Genomic DNA, 18,232 nt, shown 5'->3' with positions numbered 1-18,232 from the left:
ACAATGAGGACAACATACTTTCTTGGCCTGAACGAGTCATCAGTAATAAAGCGTTTAATAGAAGCATATTAATTGTTCTTATCGTTGATGACAGCTATTTATATGCATCACGCTGCATTCGGTCGTTCAGTGCCATAGACCAAATAACTTCCTTCTGTACAAGGAAGGAGGGCAAAAGTATATGAAAAATAGATTGGTACTTGTCTTGTTTGCTCCTGATTGGACATTTCGTGTCTTGGATTGATATATAAAGTAAAAGTCTCTAGTTATGTTAAATATCTTAACAAAAATGAATATTGCAGTAGTTTTTCTAGTACAGCTTAATTTGCTGGTTGTGTATGGATCTCATTTTCGGGGTGGTACAGTTAGATGGAAATATCTGGGTGATGGTAACAAGGTAAAGTAGAACACTGAGCAATCAACTTTTATTAATAGCGATATATCAAACAAGAGAGCATAGCTAAAGGAAAATGAATCAGTGAATAAATCAAAACCAGAGAATGATCATCCATGGGTTCTTCATTGGTCCGTTTAATAAAATATAATAAAATATAGAACATTTAATGTGAAAAAAGGATAACTACATGTATACTCAAAATTGTATGCAATCTTTAATTAAACATGTTTAACGAGAGCCGTTAAATTAAACTCCAAAAATGAGGCACGACAATATTAATAGTTATCAGCAATCAATTAATTATAATATTTCACATCGTGTAAAATTATTGGTTATATATTTATCATTTAAAACACATGCGATGTAAATAGTTTTAACAAATGGTAAAGGCAATATTGATTTATTCTAGTTTAAAACTTGTTTATATTAGAAAATATATTGTATGGAAATACACACAGACCTTTCTTCTCAAGAATTTGGCACCGAACAATGTATGTACAAAGCGGAGATTTGATCTTAAACTACAAAATTTAAAATCAGGAAAAATTATTTTCCGAGTATGATTACGTTAGTGCACTTAGTGTCGCTGATTTAAAATAAGTAAGTGAACCTTAGTGTCTTACATTTGCTGATCAAATTTTTCTGGTATTATTAGGTTGAGTTTAAATACTCACTCAGTTGGGCGCATGGCCGAGGGAGTGCTCCAAGCTGGCAGGCAGTTAACCTGATGGATAATTCCACATTATCAATAGGATCTGGGAATTACAGTGTAGTGGCTAACAATTCAGCTGAGAATTGGGAACGGGGAGAATCAACTTTTATCTATAATTTTCCATCCAAAGGACCTTACAGAGTCAGGTAAATGGTTTCAAGTCACTGTATCTTTTCTCAATATGCTAAAGAAATGAAAACTTACGATACTAAGGGCATGTCTAACAGTATATGTCTGACGGTGAGAATGTGTCCCTTTGAGATATATAATAAAATTGAGAATGGAAATGGGGAATGTGTCAAAGAGACAACAACCCCACCAAATAAAAAATAACAGCAGTGGTATTTTTTAGTTTACTTGCTTAAATCAAATAGGTAATAAAAAATATACCTTCATGTGCTACTTTTTGAGTAACATGAGGTCGAAATTTCTGATATTTGCTCAAAATTCGGATTTGTGGTCGTATTTTTCCTCCCAACAGAAATGCATACCTTTTTTGTTTTAAAAGATAAACACAAGCTGTTTTTTGTTAAAGTATTCATAAGTTCTCTATAAATTTATGAAATATTTTGTTAAGAAATAACTAAACTTTATCAAATGATCATGAATGTAGAAAAACACGTCATTGACTTTTTCATTAAATTTGGTACAAAAATCTTCCTACGTTAATCAAACCGAATGTCATTTTATAAAAGAGAGGTCCATGAACTCGTTTAAAAGTTTAATCAGTTTGAATGATAAAAATCAGTCGAGAAATGCATCTTTTCCCGATATGTCACAGTTTGACGTCGCGAAAATAACATTTTACGTTAGCAACGTCATACCACCCCTGTAATTGTAACATATGCCCTTAAGCGCACAAAATACTTTTCCATAAAATTCTGCCTTAATGATTTAAATTTAAGATATCTCTCTCTTTTTTAAAGATTTACAGGTGGGGCATGGATATCTTTAGGATACGGAAGTGGTGGAAACTGGAATATTCAAACGATTGTTGATTTAAACAATCGTTCAGATACACATAACCCAAACTACAGTCCGAGTACATTTAGCAGAGCAATTTACAGGTAATACTTTTATAGTGCATCTTTTCTCATTATTTTTTATAGTCAATAATTTATCTGTAGATATAAAGAAATAACTGTGGTATGATTGCATATTGAGACAATTCTTTACTTGAGACCAAACGACACACAAATAAACAACTGTAGGCAACCGCACGGTGTTCCAATATTACACATAAACATAGGTTATCTTTAACTTTTGTTTAAAAAGCTTAATCAAGATGACCTCTCATAGACGAATTATTATGCGATAATAATGTACCTCTAAGATTTTTAAAGAATGAAAATAAGGTTGAAATATTCAATATATAGCAAACATTGATATACATTCCATGGAAGAACATTCAGTTGTTGCAAGAAATGGTGAGACATTTTTTTTCTGATAAATCAGGGATTGGAATAATGCCACAAACAAATGACTAGTAAACGAAATATATCGCATTTTTAAAAAATAGGGAGATCTGGAATTACTGCCATTAAAACAACTTGACCAAAATGTTACCGTGTGAACTTGTGTAAAAACATAAATATTGAAGAGGACTACATATTTTTACATAAAATTATCCTCTCATTTTCCCTATCCTAATTTTTAGTTGAGCCAAACGCGCGTCTTGTCTACAGACGACTCATCTGTGACGCTCGAATACAAAAATTGATGAAAAGGCCAAATAAACTAAATGATGGTAGTGAAAACGGTTTTCAATGATAAAATGTTTTATTGAATTATAATTTACAGAGTTCAGTACCGTTGTAAAGTCAGAATACAGATTCCAGTCATTGATGTTGATGGCGATACAGTCCGCTGTAGGTGGTCAACTTCTACAGAAGCAGCTTCAATATCTAAACTGTTACCCAATGCTGTTCTTAACGAAGTAGGTTTGAAAAACAACATGTTTACATTTGAAAATACTTCTTGTATGATTTACTTAACAGTGTACAAATATTTGAACGTGATTGGTCCGTTAAAACTACTACTTTGGTTACCATTTAACTGTAACAACTCTTGTAACATATGAAGCAGTGTGTCACTGTAATATATGCATTCGCGGTACATATGAAAAGATTAATTAGGTTGTACGGAAGATTAATGTGGAGAAAATAGTACCTTCAGTTGTTCAGGTTAAAAATTACTCATTTATTTCAAAGTCATTGATGTGTAACCATGGTTAATACACTAACAACCTGAATGAACGTTTTGTCCCTATTAATGTGTAAAGTGGGCCTAGTTTATACACCAATAGCCGCAAGACCAAAATATGTCTAATCATATTAAATATCTTTACGCTTACTATTATACGTTTACTTGTGAACTGCTTGACCCTGAATGCATCATCAGGAGTGGCGTAGCCTCTGTTAAGGTAGTTTGGCACTATATTATTGACCACGAAATCTTATATACTCTAGAAATCATCCTAAAGGTGTTCAAACTTTAACGTTATCAAGTATATGTTAGTTTCTATCTTTGAATATACGGAAGAATCTACAAACGTTTCAATTTTACTGATGGTACATTAACTGTTGAGTTTTATCTGCACTTTTGGGGGTTAGTGTTACCTGAGGTTTTCTATGGAGTATAGTTTCTTCTGACCTTACAGTTTTCTTGTTTTACATTCCACACCATTTTTACATTTCAGAAAAAATGTATGATTGAATTCTCTGCACTTCCAGGAAGCAATTATACGTTAAATAATTGGTATGCTGTTGCACTAACTATGGAAGACTATCCCAACACTACAATCAATAAAGGCGGGAAAGTATATACACCTCACACTCCAATTACAAGTGTACCTTTACAGGTAAGTTTACAGACGAATAACACAGAGAAGTGGGTTGCCTTAACGAGACAACAGAAGACATCTAGACCAACACAGGATATTTTTTATATCAAAATTATAAAAAAAGTACCATTATATATTGATTGATTTATTATTTTTATCCATTTACATGCCCTACTTTTGGACTTATCGTTGAGGGCAGTTTCGAGTGGGTGGAACCGTGGAACCTTTCTTTGCGAGCTCCAGGATAAGATTTATTTTGTGGTGGAAAATATACTCTACTGCTACTTCTTGGTACACCAATTGAAAAGTATATGATAGCTTAAAAAGGAAAATCACAAAACATACTGACCTCTGCTGAAAATTCAAACCAGAAATTAAAGTCCCAAATCAAATGCTCAAATACACCAAACGAATGGATAACAATCCTGACACACATTCCTGACTTGATATTGATATTTTCTTACGTAGAAAATGTTGGATTAATCCTAGATTATAGCTAGGAAAGTTTGGTCAACGTTTGTTGATATGAACATCATCTAATCATGAGCATGCGTATTAGTGCTTTTAAGAACCGTAATTCATTCTTTAACAGTACCACTTGAAATACTAGTAAAAAGTAAAATAAAGAAAATACTGAACTCCGAGGAAAATTCAAAACGAAAAGTCTCTAATCGAATTGCAAAATCAAATGATAAAACATATCAAACGAATGGAAAATAACTGTCATATTCCTGACTTGGTACATGCATTTTCAAATGTAGAAAATGATGGATTGAACCTGGTTTTATAGCTCTAAACCTCTAACTTGTATGACATCTCGCATCAAATTCCATTATATTCACAACGATGCGTGAACAAAACAGACATAATTGGTAAAATTGTCAAAAAGGGGTACAGCAGTCATCACAGTGTCACAATCTCAACTAGAACAAAAACATACAAATATTTAAGAAAGAAGCACAAAAAAGCATCTATCAAATTTAACATCTTAAAATACTGAACTCTGCTGAAAATTCAAACCGGAAATTAAAGCCCCTAATCAAATGGCAAAATGCTCAAACACACCAAACGATTGGATAACAAATGTCATTTTCCTGACTTGATATTGGTATTTTCTTATGTAGAAAATGGTTGATATGAAAATCGTCTAATTATGACCATACGTATTAGTGCTTCCTAGAACCATAATCATTCCTGACAAGAAGTTTTTTTTTTTAATATTTATTAGTTATTGTTTCCGTTTTGTTATAGTTTTTACTGCGTGTTGAAGCATCGACTGGTTCATGTAATGATAAACCTGTGTTTATAACTCCAACGCCATCAGAAGGAACATTGGTGGTCCTTAAAGCTTCGCAAACCTTAAACGTCAAGTTTTATATTCAGTCGAATAACAGGTTAGACACTTTACTATAGATGTAAAATATTAATGTCCAATTAAATTCATTGTAAGACGTTTTACTATAAATGTAAATGTTAATGTAAAATCAGGGTTATTTTTTATTATTAATCTGATATTTTGTATCTATCAAAATGCTGTGTAGAATATATAAAATCCAAGCCATGCAGGATGGTGGTTTCATGTTTATAGGTTTATATGTACATGTGATGGGAAAGCATTTTGGATGTTCTTTTAAACTTTTAAATATTTCATCTTTTGGCTGGTATAACTTACTATATCTGTGAAAAGTAAAATCACAAAAATACTGAACTCCGATGAATTATTTAAACGCTTTGATAGATATGGACCTTTTTTGTTAAAAACAATTAGTTTATTTCATAATCAACCGCCATCCAAAAACTTATAAAACTCATTCAATTGTAAGTAACAGTATATATATATATACTATAGTTTAAGGACTGCCGACGTTGATGGTCCTAGTGGTCTTTCCAAATCCGACATAAAACCCGATGATCATAGAAGACCTAATACATGGTTAGTTGAAGTTACATGGAGACCTACTAAATTAGATCAAGGAACACATATCATATGCGCATCTGCAGAAGATCAATTTTGGTGAGTGAATATATAACTATTACAGTCAACTTTATAATAACAATTTATAATTTTTTAGTTTAAAAAAATTAATGTACGGTGGATTGGGAAACAAGTTTTGCAACTTATATTAATCCCTTTCCATTTTGCGGGTGCGTGTGCTGCCTTGTAGCGGCACATAAGCCTTGCCCTTTTCCGAAATCTACAAGGGTGTTTTTTACGTGCAAGAGATAATGGTTCTCTTTTAACACGGGTCAGCTAGTTATCGCCCCCTTCCGACGATCTATCATCGTTTCATCAAGACCATATTCGCAAATGATGTCAAGGAAGAGCCGAAAATCAGTCCCTGAAATTTTCACCCTGGCACGGGAATCGAACAGGAACCTTTGTGTTAGTAGTCCGTCTTTAATTGTCCCTTTTGATAATATAGTTTATCACGTTATCAGGTTTTTATATACCACTCGCTATCAATCGTTTGTTGTTAATTAAAACATATTAAACTTCTTATCGGCATATTCCAAAAAGCTTCAATGTGTGGTAAATTTGTTATAGTTGGCCGTTTTCTAAACACAGGTTGTTTTTCGAACTTTTATTTGTTTACCTATTTTAGCATTTAGACAATTTTTTAAGGCTACCCAAACAAATTCATAATAATCGAGATTTACATGAATCCAACATGAAATTTTAAGTTGTACTGAAATTAATGAAAACAACAAATTGTATTTATCATGATTTTAATTAAATTTGAAAATTTAGATGTTTTTTGAATAATTTCATTTCTTAACTGCACGTGGAAAACACGAGTTTCACACTAGATTCGCGTGAAACTAACATGCACAGATTTCACAGGAGTTTTAGATATCAGCTCGTGTGAAGTAAAATTCACGTGAATGCAATTGATAGTGTTCTCATCTGAGAATGCTTTTCAATAGGGTTTAATGTTTAGTTAATATATTGTACCATTTTCAGAATATGAACTTAAAAGTATATTTAAGTATATTTCAGTTCCTATCTAATAATTTTTATTATTCAGTCAAAGATTGAAGCTAGATGTGGGATTTTATCCAATTTTCCTTCTGTGTTTTTTCCAGGAAACTAAGTGACACAAGATGTATCAATGTTATCGCATGGGGTAAGAGGATTAGCTGATGACACGAGTTCTTTATTAGTACTAGAACCTTTTTTTATTATGTGTATTGTTATATTTATGTCCTATTTTAATTCGTTGAAAAAATAACAAACGAACAGAAAGCATTTTTTCTGAGACTATTGCACTAACAACATGTCAATAACTGGTTGTTGGCTGAGCAAAAAATTCATGCTTTTTATAGTCCTCTTGGTACTTATACATATCTTATAAAATTGAGAATTAGAAAGAAAATGTGTCAAGGCGACAACAACCCGACAAAAGGGCCGAAAAAGTCCAAAGGCATCAAAAACAAATACCGGAGACGGGCTTCAGCTGGCCCCTAAACAATAATGCATTCTAACTCCTAATACCGAAACTTAGAAATGAATCAAAATATTAAGATAATGAAGTACTGTTTGATATGTAAGTCCGAGAAAGTATGTGATTAGTCCGATTACTCTAAAACTTTGAACTGGATATTAAAAAGATATATTGTGTACCAATATGTTAATGTCATGAGAAAAAAAGTTTGTATTTAAACAATTTTTTTTGTGAAAATTCTTACAATTTTAATATTGAAGGTTCATGTTTTTCAAATCTGTATGTGGTTGTATCAACTGTTTATCCGAACTGTTTGTTTTTGTTTTTGTTCTACTATGCAATATCCATGAGCCGTGACGATGAAAAGATTGATCTAAATATGTTGTCATGCCATTCCTCTTTTCTCCAAGTGTCATTTAATTATCGTTGTAGATATAGACCCATGTGACAATAGTTCATGTCAGCACGAATCTACATGTAAAAGAGTTGGATATACGTCAGACTTTGTTTGTACTTGTGTACCTGGGTTTACTGGAAAGTTGTGTGAAACAGGTACTATACTTTAGTTTGATTACAATATATATCGATTAAATGATGAATATTTGAATAATTTAACATATCAGGATTTTTTTATAAAGACATATCGTATGGAATCGAACTTTCAAATAATTTCACATTACCTAGTTTTCAATATTTCTAAGGTTTGTGTTATTACGAATACATTCATAAACCTTTCTAAACACATCAAATAGTTCAAGCAAAAGTCCATGTCTCTTTTTAAACTGTAACAGGTACGGTATCATCAACAGATCACAAGACAATACGAAATTGTCTGCATCTCATGTTTTCAAGTATATATAAAAAAACATGAAGCTTGTCAAACAAAATATATGCAAAATATGCACTGAAACGACTTTCAATAAAGATATTTCAAAACGTAATTTTTTTAATTAAGCTATGCAAATTTATCATAAATATGTGTAGAACTCAAAGCTATGGTGGGTTCCAAATCGATGACAGATTCCTAATATGTGGCAAATGTGACGTCATGCCATTCCAAATCTTTGGCAGATTTTTAACAATCCTAATCTATGGCAAGTTTTGTTATTTCCTTATTTTTGACGGATGTTTATTGTTCCCAAATCTAAGGCGAATTTTTGTTGTTCCAAAATCTATGGCAAATATGCAAATGGAAAATAATGCAGTATATATACGACCAATGACTTGTCTAAAACTAGTGGAAATATACAACAACGGAAAGCTTGTCCATAAAAATTTGTGAAATAAACATTCATTAATGATCAAAAACACAGTGATGGCAACGAAAATATTTCGTAAATGATGAATTCATATACAATTATACAGACTTCAAGATTGCAATTATGTGAAATAAGATTTATTTATCGTTAGTACATCTTTTTTAATTGATGACAATTTTAATCAATCTAGTATCCAGTAATTTTATCTTTCACTTTATAAACTTTGCCAGCCGTAGACGGTAAAATATTTGCTATACTGACTACTTTTCTAAAATATCCGGCACTGAAAACAGGGCTTACACTGCTACAGCACATTGTGTCCCTCTTCTGGAAAATAGGTCACATTTTCCTTCAAACCATCCGAAAATTGATGTGAAGAAAAATACCTTCATCTGGAATGGTGTTCTCATCTATTGGTTCCGCCATCGTTAGCAGCGGCGATGGTTTAATATTGCGTTATTCAATTGTGACGTCATAAATTATTCTTTTTCCCGGAAAATTATACAATTTCAAGATCTACCAAAGATTTGGGGGGGACATCTGCCATAGATTTGATTTGTTTGACGTTTGTAACTTCACGTTTGCCACAGATTAGGAATCTGCCATAGGTTTTAAACCCGTCATAGATTTGAGTCATTCATATGAAATCAAAGACAAATGAATGGTAGTGGTTAGTATATATTGGTGTGTTTATGATTTAACTGCCATTTTTCTTTTTATAGATATTAATGAATGTGCTTCAACTCCATGTCAACATGGTGGTGCATGCTTGGACCTTGTTAATAATTACCGCTGTCACTGTTCATCTGGTTTCACTGGTTTAAACTGTGAAACAGGTATGTCTAATTTTATTATCTTTTATCGTAATTTGAAAGCTAGAATGTGATGCAAAAAAATCACGTCACGAAAGTCGTTCTACTTAGTTGACGAAACCTTTTTTTCAAAAGAATAGTGCTTTAATTGGTTTATCTTATTCGAGAAAAAAAAAATCTGTAAGTTGATGGAAAGGAATGGGTTTAAATAATGGGTTTGATAGATGTATTTAACAATACAACTGCGCATAGAGAATCATATACTAGTATGCGAATAATTAAACAAATGTTGGACTATTTACTTGTTCACCATGCTAAACAGGTTAATCTCAATCAAGTTCAGCATAAAGATAATAAAAATGTTGATAAATAGATTCGATTATTTAAAAAAATAAGGAAATGTGGTAGATTATCAACGAGACAAATAATAACCGGAGTTCTAATGATGTGGATGTAAGCATTTGTAGACCACTGTTCGGCCATCGATAACGGAAAGACGGCTTTCAAAAACTATATGTTAAACAATTCCGAAGGCCTAACTGAAAACAAGATAATTTGAACAAAAAAAATATGAAAGACATAAACCAACGACAACAACAAATACAGGCTCCTGACTTTGAAAAGCATTATAAGAAAGTGGCGGATTAAATATGTTTGTGAGCGGTCGTCCCATAAATCTGAAGCATAAATACATAAATATATCACTTTGTGAATGTTGAAGCCAGAGGCTCGTTTCCTTCTTTCAAACACATTCAATTAGATTGTAAGCAATGATGCCGAAGGGGTTGTTTTCTTCGGACACTCCGACTTCCCCCACCAATAGTGCTTAAAAGTAGCATGAAACATCAATCAATCGATCTAATAATCTTGTTAAAAGTAATCTTTCAACATATATTGTTTGTGAATGTTAAAAGATTATGAAGGTTTTTGTTGCAATTCAGTATTTCGTTGTTTCCCTCATATAGTTGAAGTGTTTCCCTTGGTTTGTAACCTAGATTTGTTTTCTCTCAATCGATTTATGACTTTCGAACATCGGTAAACTACTGTTGCCTTTATGTATGCATTTTTCAAATAGTATAGCCTCAAGCATCACTCAAGTAAAATTTCGTCGAAATTCGCATCTGGTGCAATCGAATATTGTAAACAAACTAATTTTCGCTAACGTTTTTTTTTCGTGATTTCCGCGAGTAGAAAAATAAGGCTAATGTGTAAATCTTTCCTTATCTAATTTCATCAAACAAATTTGAAATGCCAAATTAAATCGCCGCGAAATAAAGTAACCGCGAAAATAAGTTGGTATATAGTATGTAACATTTAATGAATTAAGATTTTATATTATATCTCTGCTACTTGTATTTCTTGTTGAAAAATGTTAATAGACTTTTATTCTCTTGAAATTCAATTTCCATCTCAAATTACTTACATTATCACTCTATAACTTATTCATTCATTTAGACATAGACGAATGCATGAGTAATCCCTTTATGAACGGTGCTACATGTACAGATCTAGTGGATGGGTATACATGTACTTGTATCAAAGGGTACAATGGGACTCGCTGTCAAATAGGTAAGACTTAACTCTACCTGGCCATATTAGTTTGATGTGTTTGTTCAATAGAGGTTTTAATGCTTACTAAAGTATGGGGTCTTTTTTACTCCACAGACTTTAAATAGAACACCACATGTCAGATAACAGTGAAGATTGATTTTTATTTCCTTGAATCATAAATTCGTATCTTCTTATATTATTTCTTTAATCTTTAGTCTTTTTATAAGATATTTTATAAGTTTGCTTTGTATTACTAGTATTCCTTTTTCTCAAACATACTCTGCATTATTTCAAATATTTTGGTATATTTGTTTCTGTCCCCTAACATCATGTCTTTCCAATTATTTAGATATTGATGAATGTTACAACATCCCTTGTTATAACAACGGAACTTGTGTTGATGGTATAGATTCCTGGACATGTCAATGTATACAAGGTTTTAGAGGAGTCCATTGTCAAACAGGTATGGAACAACTAATACAATGACAATATGACTATGAATCTGAATGCATACATTATTTTGCTCCAATGTGCACAAGCGGATCATGCCAATATATAAGCAACGTTTAAGAAAATAGAAAGATATTGTTATAAGAAGATGAAAATGTTTAACTCAACAAACGCCGTAAACAATTTCTTTTTGATATCTCGAATCAAGTGTCATACGTCTATCTAGCTTGATATCAATATTGATAAGAAGATGTGGTATTATTGTCAATGCGACAATTTTCCATCTAAGTTACAATGTATAAAAAGTTAACAATTATAGGTCAAATTACGGCCTTCAACAAAGGGCATTGGCACACACCCAACATTTACCTATAAGGGACCCCAAAATGACTAGTGTATAATAATTCAAACATGATACCAACAGTCTAATCTATATTAAAAAAAAACGAAAAACACTATTGAAACACACCAACAACCGACAACCCTTAAACAACAGCCATCTGACTTATGACATGTGCATAAAAATTCAGTGACATTAAACGTTAAAACAGCCGTCAACCTTCACCCAAACATAAAATATTAGTGAAATATACATATTATATCAGGTTTTATTTCATATTTCAGTTACATTCAAACTAAAAAAAAAAACATGTTTTACGTGTAATACATAAATATGGATTTGTAATATTTTTAAAAGATATTGACGACTGCATCAGAAATCCTTGTCAACACAATGGTACTTGTATAGACTTGGTTGACGGGTACCAATGTAGATGTACTAATGATTCAAAGGGAGACAACTGTGAAATAAGTAAGTATAACTGTCAATATATTAATGGTTGAAAGGGAAACAAATATGAAAACTGTAAGTGAACGGTCGAAAAATTCCTTTTGAACAGATAATACACTGACTAGCACTTACTTCTACGTCTTTTATAAATGAAACGATGAGAAAAGTAACGACTTTTTTTAAAGCATCATTTCTTATAATATCACAATATAAGAAACATTCTGTCTTGTCTCATTTTCTTTCAGGTTAAGTAAAATGCCACAACGGAGAATACGTTGAATCATTGAATATAATATCCGACTTATATTCTGGTTTCTTTCTATCTAAATCCATAAAGATTTGTCTGTAATAATTGGGGTAAAGTGATAAAATGTGGATGCTAATTCACAAATGCAAAATGAACAATGTTGGCGTTTTATACATGTTGTGTAAGACGATGAAAAGATTATTTTGTGCATTTAGGATTTCGTTTCCAGAAGTTACTTAAAACATTTTAAACTATATTCCTCCGTAGTTACAATGATTTTGTTTCGACATGTCTGTATCTGGACTAATAACAAACGGGATAGCACATCCTAATTTTACGACGATGTTGTTTACTTGTCCCGTCAATTTAAATACGATCCGAGTAAAATTATCGATCCTTTAAATTAACTTATTCCAAAAGTTTCCCAATTGAAAATTGTTATTATATCTTTAAGTATTGTTTTTATCAGTATAAAATTGTTGATTTTTGTTATAAGTAAATTAAAACCAAACTATATATTAATGTTATAACTATATGTAAATGCATGGTTCTACAATCTGTGGTTGCCTATATTTTAGTTTTGCACAAGGTCATGGTTTTTTTTCTCTGAGTGTAAAAGACTTCTTTAAAGCAAATGCATTAAATGTTGGTTGAGTACAGTGTATCTTTAATGTTTTTGTGCTTTATATTGATATGACAAGTTAGACTGTTTTTTACTGATTTCTTATAGTTTTCTCTTAAGTTGTACCTTTAAACTATTGTCTCGTGCAAGGGATGGATACGGCACCAGCGACCATGTTTTGTCCCGTAACAATTCCTATCCAAAGTAAGATTGTCGTTTGTTTCTGCAAAACTATTTATTTTCGTTTATTTTTCGTTTACATTCACTTTTATGGTCTTTTGGAAAATGTTGTTGCTGTATTTAAACCCCTCTACCAAGACATTTGTTTCACATGTACACGTATACAAATTGCAGTTATATCCAACTCAATCATAGCTTTGAACGTTGTTTTCAATTTACACTTGTTTATATTTTTTCGTTTGGGCTTGTATTATATTTTCCTTCAGATTTATATGATTCGTTCATCCAATTTCGACTCTAAGAAATTCAAGGGTCGTCCCTCAATTATTAATATATAAACAAGTCTAAATTGAAAACAACGTACAAACCTATAATTACCTTGAATAAAAACAAAGTTCTTGGTAAAGTGGTCTAAATACAGCACAAACAACATTTTCCACAAGACCAAACAAGTGAAAAGTATATTTTATCAAAACGTATTTGACTAACAGGTCGAGAATATATATGTTTATATAAAATAACCTCATCATAGGATTAAATTTTGTATTTTCGCGCGTTCGCATACAAAAGACGCATCAGTAATGCTCGAATTCCAAAAATTTAAAAAGGCCAAATAAAGTACGAAGCTGAAGAGCATTGAGGACCACAATTCCTTAAAGATTTGCCAAATACAGCTAAGGTAATCTTTTCCTGAGGTAGAAAAGCCTTAGTATTTCAAAGATTCATAAGTGCCTTTGAACTAGTGACAACTCTACAACAGATTTATCCATCGGATCATCAGATGTGATGGTGATACATGGCTGTGAACATTATATGTGTACATCATTATTGCATTGTGATATTTTAGGGATAGACTATTGCTCTTCATCCCCATGTTTACATGATGGTGACTGCATCAATGGAATTGATAGCTATACATGCCAATGTGGTGATCCCTGGCATGGAGATAGATGTGAATTTAAGGAAGTAAACAGGACAGAAGTAAGAAATTATCATGGTATTGTTTCTCTGTGGCAATTGTTTTAATTTTATGGCAGATATTTCTATATTTCCATATGTGCAGATTTGTTGTTCGTACCTTCAACCATGTAGTTGGTTGTACATTTAGTGTTCCTTGCATTTTTAGCTCACCTGGCCCGAAGGGCCAAGTGAGCTTTTCTCACCACTTGGCGTCCGTCGTCCGTCGTCGTCGTCCGTCGTCCGTCGTCGTCCGTCGTCGTCGTCGTTAACAATTTACATTTTGAACTTCTTCTAGAGAACCACTGAATGGAATGGAACCAAACATGGCATGAATGTTCCTTATGAGGTGCTGACCAAGTGTTGTTACTTTGTAGCCGATCCATCATCCAAGATGGCCGCCAGCGGGGGACTTAGTTTAACATAGGACCCTATGGGAAATGCATACAAATGACTTCTTTTAGAGAACCACTGAATGGAATGAAACCAAACATGGCATGAATGTTCCTTATGAGGTACTGACCAAGTGTTGTTACTTTGTTGCCGATCCATCATCCAAGATGGCTGCTAGCCGGGGACTTAGTTTAACATAGGACCCTATGGGAAATGCATACAAATGACTTCTTTTAGAGAACCACTGAATGGAATAAAACCAAACATAGCATGAATGTTCCTTATGGGGTGCTGACCAAGTGTTGTTACTTTGTAGCCGATCCATCATCCAAGATGGCCGCCAGCAGGGGACTTAGTTTAACATAGGACCCTATGGGAAATGCATACAAATGACTTCTTTTAGAGAACCACTGAATTGAATGAAACCAAACATGGCATGAATGTTCCTTATGAGGTGCTGACCAAGTGTTGTTACTTTGTTGCCGATCCATCATCCAAGATGGCCGCCAGCGGGGGACTTAGTTTAACATAGGACCCTATGGGAAATGCATACAAATGACTTCCTCTAGAGAACCACTGAATGGAATGAAACCAAACATGGCATGAATGTTCCTTATGAGGTGCTGACCAAGTGTTGTTACTTTGTTGCCGATCCATCATCCAAGATGGCCGCCAGCCGGGAACTTAGTTTAACATAGGACCCTATGGGAAATGCATACAAATGACTTCTTTTAGAGAACCACTGAATGGAATAAAACCAAACATAGCATGAATGTTCCTTATGGGGTGCTGACCAAGTGTTGTTACTTTGTAGCCGATCCATCATCCAAGATGGCCGCCAGCGGGGGACTTAGTTTAACACAGGACCCTATGGGAAATGCATACAAATGACTTCTTCTAGAGAACCACTAAATGGAATGAAACCAAACATAGCATGAATGTTCCTTATGGAGTGCTGACCAAGTGTTGTTACTTTGTAGCCGATCCATCATCCAAGATGGCCGCCAGCGGGGGACTTAGTTTAACATAGGACCCTATGGGAAATGCATACAAATGACTTCTTTTAGAGAACAACTGAATGTAATGAAACCAAACATTGCATGAATGTTCCTTATGCCGTGCTGACCATGTGTTGTTTCTTTGTAGCCCATCCTTCATCCAAGATGGCCGCCAGCATGGGACTTAGTTTAACATAGGACCCTATGGGAAATGCATACAAATGACTTCTTTTAGAGAACCACTGAATGGAATGAAATCAAACATGGCATGAATGTTCCTAATGTGGTGCTGACCAAGTGTTGTTACTTTGTAGCCGATCCATTATCCAAGATGGCCGCCAGCAGGGACTTAGTTTAACATAGGACCCTATTGGAAATGCATACAAATGACTTCTTTTAGAGAACCACTGAATGGAATAAAACTAAACATTGCATGAATGTTCCTTATGAGGTGCTGACCAAGTGTTGTTACTTTGTAGCAGATCCATCATCCAAGATGGCCCCCAGCAGGAGACTTAGTTTAACATAGGACCCTATGGGAAATGCATACAAATGACTTCTTTTAGAGAACCACTGAATGGAATAAAACCAAACATGGCATGAATGTTCCTTATGAGGTGCTGACCAAGTGTTGTTACTTTGTAGCCGATCCGCCATCCAAGATGGCCACCAGTGGGGGACTTTTGAATGAAATTAAACATGTTCCTTTCCTTATCAATGAGGTTGTGTTGTCACTTTTAGCTAAATTTTATATTTTTTCATATGATTTCAAAAACCCAAGTAGAATCAGGTGAGCGATACAGGCTCTTGAGAGCCTCTAGTTTCTTTGTACTAAAAAGCGAGAGAAAAAATATTTAAAATATCAGTCACTAAATTATTATAAAATGAGCTGTAAAATAATATGAATTTGGGAATAGATGAGTTATTCATACAAAAAATGCATTTGTTACTTATTATCTCACGTGGTCACACTTTTGTTTTATGAGTGTTATCGTTAGGTTTTGCTACTTGTTGTGCTCAAATTTTAATCGTGCTTATTGCATTACGGCTGGCGAATTTACCTTTTGTATTTATTTTTCTTTTATTTACACCTATACTTGTTTGTACAGTTAAGCAAGTTTCTGTGAGGATATGTTACTGGAGATGTTATATATTTAAATTAACACTTTCTGTAGGTCCACTTGTGATATATAATGGGTATGCTTTTTCTGAAATGTTTTTACAGATGAATTCGCAACTGAATATATGTGCTATCGTAAACAAAGCTTATGTAATGACACGTGGGACAATTCCTTCTTTGTAGAAAATATTAATACATTTGTTACTGCTATATTTTGTATTTTTTTAAACTGTTCATTAAATAATAAGTATGCCCTGATTATGTCTCGACATTAAATAAGCTATTATGTGTAAAAAAATATTTTTTAGGTATTCCCCATTTGATTTACAGAATGTTTTTAATATAAACGATGTAACTTATATCGTTCATACATGTAATGCTGGCAAATTTGTAACATTTCAGAGATAATTTAATATGCTCAATATCGAATAACGGATTTCTGACTGCATCATGACTAACGTTGCTAATCTTCTTTTGTCTAGGTTTGTACTGATTTGGAATACAGTGAATGTTCTTGTCACATCAGTACATTATCACCAATCAAGAGGAAATCGTACACATTAATGAGTGGTTTGACTGGACTTTTAACCGGTCTTCTTCTTACTGTTATATACTATGTAGGGTGGACATTGTGTATAACTGATCATTTGAACAAAGTAGAGCCATCAGAAAACATTATCAGTCACAGTGGGACAGATTTAGAATCAGACAATCTAAGTATCAAAAAGATAATGAGGACTTCAAATCAAATTGTGGAAGTACCACGACAGTGTGAATGTTTTGTGGACCATTCAGGATATGACCATTTTCAAAGATTTGATAAAAGTTTGAAAAGCCGTTTTAAGTTTCATTGTCGTCATCAGAAAAACTTGTCACCAGAAAACACATCAGTAATTTCTTCTGTTTCCTAGTAAACGCATATACCTTATTTACTCCTTCTTATTTTTAGCTCACCTGGCCCACAGGGTCAAGTGAGCTTTTCTTATCACTTGACATCCGTTGTCTGTCGTCGTCAGTCAACCAACCAAGATGGCCGCCATGGCTAAAATAGAACATAGGGGTAAAATGCAGTTTTTGGTTTATATCTCTGAAACCAAAGCATTTAGAGGATATCTGACATGTGGTAAAACTGTTTATCAAGTCAATATTTATCTGCCCTGAAATGTTCAGATGAATCGGACAACCGGTTATTGGGTTGCTGCCCCTGCTTTGGTCATTTTAAGGAAATTTTGCCGTTTTTAGCTCACCTGGCCCAAAGCGCCAAGTGAGCTTTTCCCATCACTTGGCGTCCGGCGTCCGTCGTCGTCCGTCGTCGTCGTCCGTCGTCGTTAACTTTTACAACCATCTTCTCATCTGAAACTACTGGGCCAAAATAATCCAAACTTGGCCACAATCATCTTTGGGGTATCTAGTTTAAAAAATGTGTGTCGTGACCCGGTCAACCAACCAAGATTGCCGC

The 18,232-nt window shown here is 33.5% G+C and overlaps 2 protein-coding genes and 1 long non-coding RNA gene across 3 annotated transcripts in view; all 3 read left to right on the top strand.

Annotated features, from left to right (window-relative positions):
• Positions 1-1,967: 1,967 nt before the first annotated feature.
• Positions 1,968-3,963, top strand: LOC139517859 (uncharacterized). Its single transcript, XR_011663217.1, has 3 exons — positions 1,968-2,176; positions 2,910-3,045; positions 3,808-3,963. It is a non-coding gene; the product is annotated as an uncharacterized lncRNA (long non-coding RNA).
• Positions 3,964-7,456: 3,493 nt separating this feature from the next.
• Positions 7,457-18,232, top strand: part of LOC139518186 (fibropellin-1-like) — a 54,137-nt gene continuing 43,361 nt past the window's right edge. Inside the window, exons 1-3 of the mRNA XM_071309873.1 lie at positions 7,457-7,496; positions 7,827-7,946; positions 9,376-9,489. Of these exons, the coding sequence (XP_071165974.1) occupies positions 7,457-7,496; positions 7,827-7,946; positions 9,376-9,489 (274 nt within the window). The remainder of the gene's footprint in view (positions 7,497-7,826; positions 7,947-9,375; positions 9,490-18,232) is intronic.
• LOC139518187 (protein crumbs homolog 2-like) lies at positions 10,925-17,684 on the top strand. Its single transcript, XM_071309874.1, has 5 exons — positions 10,925-11,034; positions 11,366-11,479; positions 12,164-12,277; positions 14,153-14,286; positions 17,256-17,684. Exons 1-5 carry the CDS (start codon positions 10,935-10,937, stop codon positions 17,682-17,684), a joined length of 891 nt encoding a protein of 296 aa, XP_071165975.1. The 5' UTR covers positions 10,925-10,934.

The sequence above is a fragment of the Mytilus edulis genome, chromosome 3 (genome assembly GCF_963676685.1).
Source record: "Mytilus edulis chromosome 3, xbMytEdul2.2, whole genome shotgun sequence".
Classification (NCBI taxonomy): domain Eukaryota; kingdom Metazoa; phylum Mollusca; class Bivalvia; order Mytilida; family Mytilidae; genus Mytilus; species Mytilus edulis.
This window is presented reverse-complemented; position numbering and strand designations above follow the sequence as displayed.

What these genes read in the sequence shown, in the direction of transcription:
- LOC139518187 (XM_071309874.1), top strand. Translation starts at nt 10,935, where the DNA reads ATGAGTAATCCCTTTATGAACGGTGCTACATGTACAGATCTAGTGGAT. An exon ending in AGGAGTCCATTGTCAAACAG is followed by an intron (nt 11,480 to 12,163) that starts GTATGGAACAAC and finishes TATTTTTAAAAG; the next exon opens with ATATTGACGACTGCATCAGA. An exon ending in GGGAGACAACTGTGAAATAA is followed by an intron (nt 12,278 to 14,152) that starts GTAAGTATAACT and finishes GTGATATTTTAG; the next exon opens with GGATAGACTATTGCTCTTCA.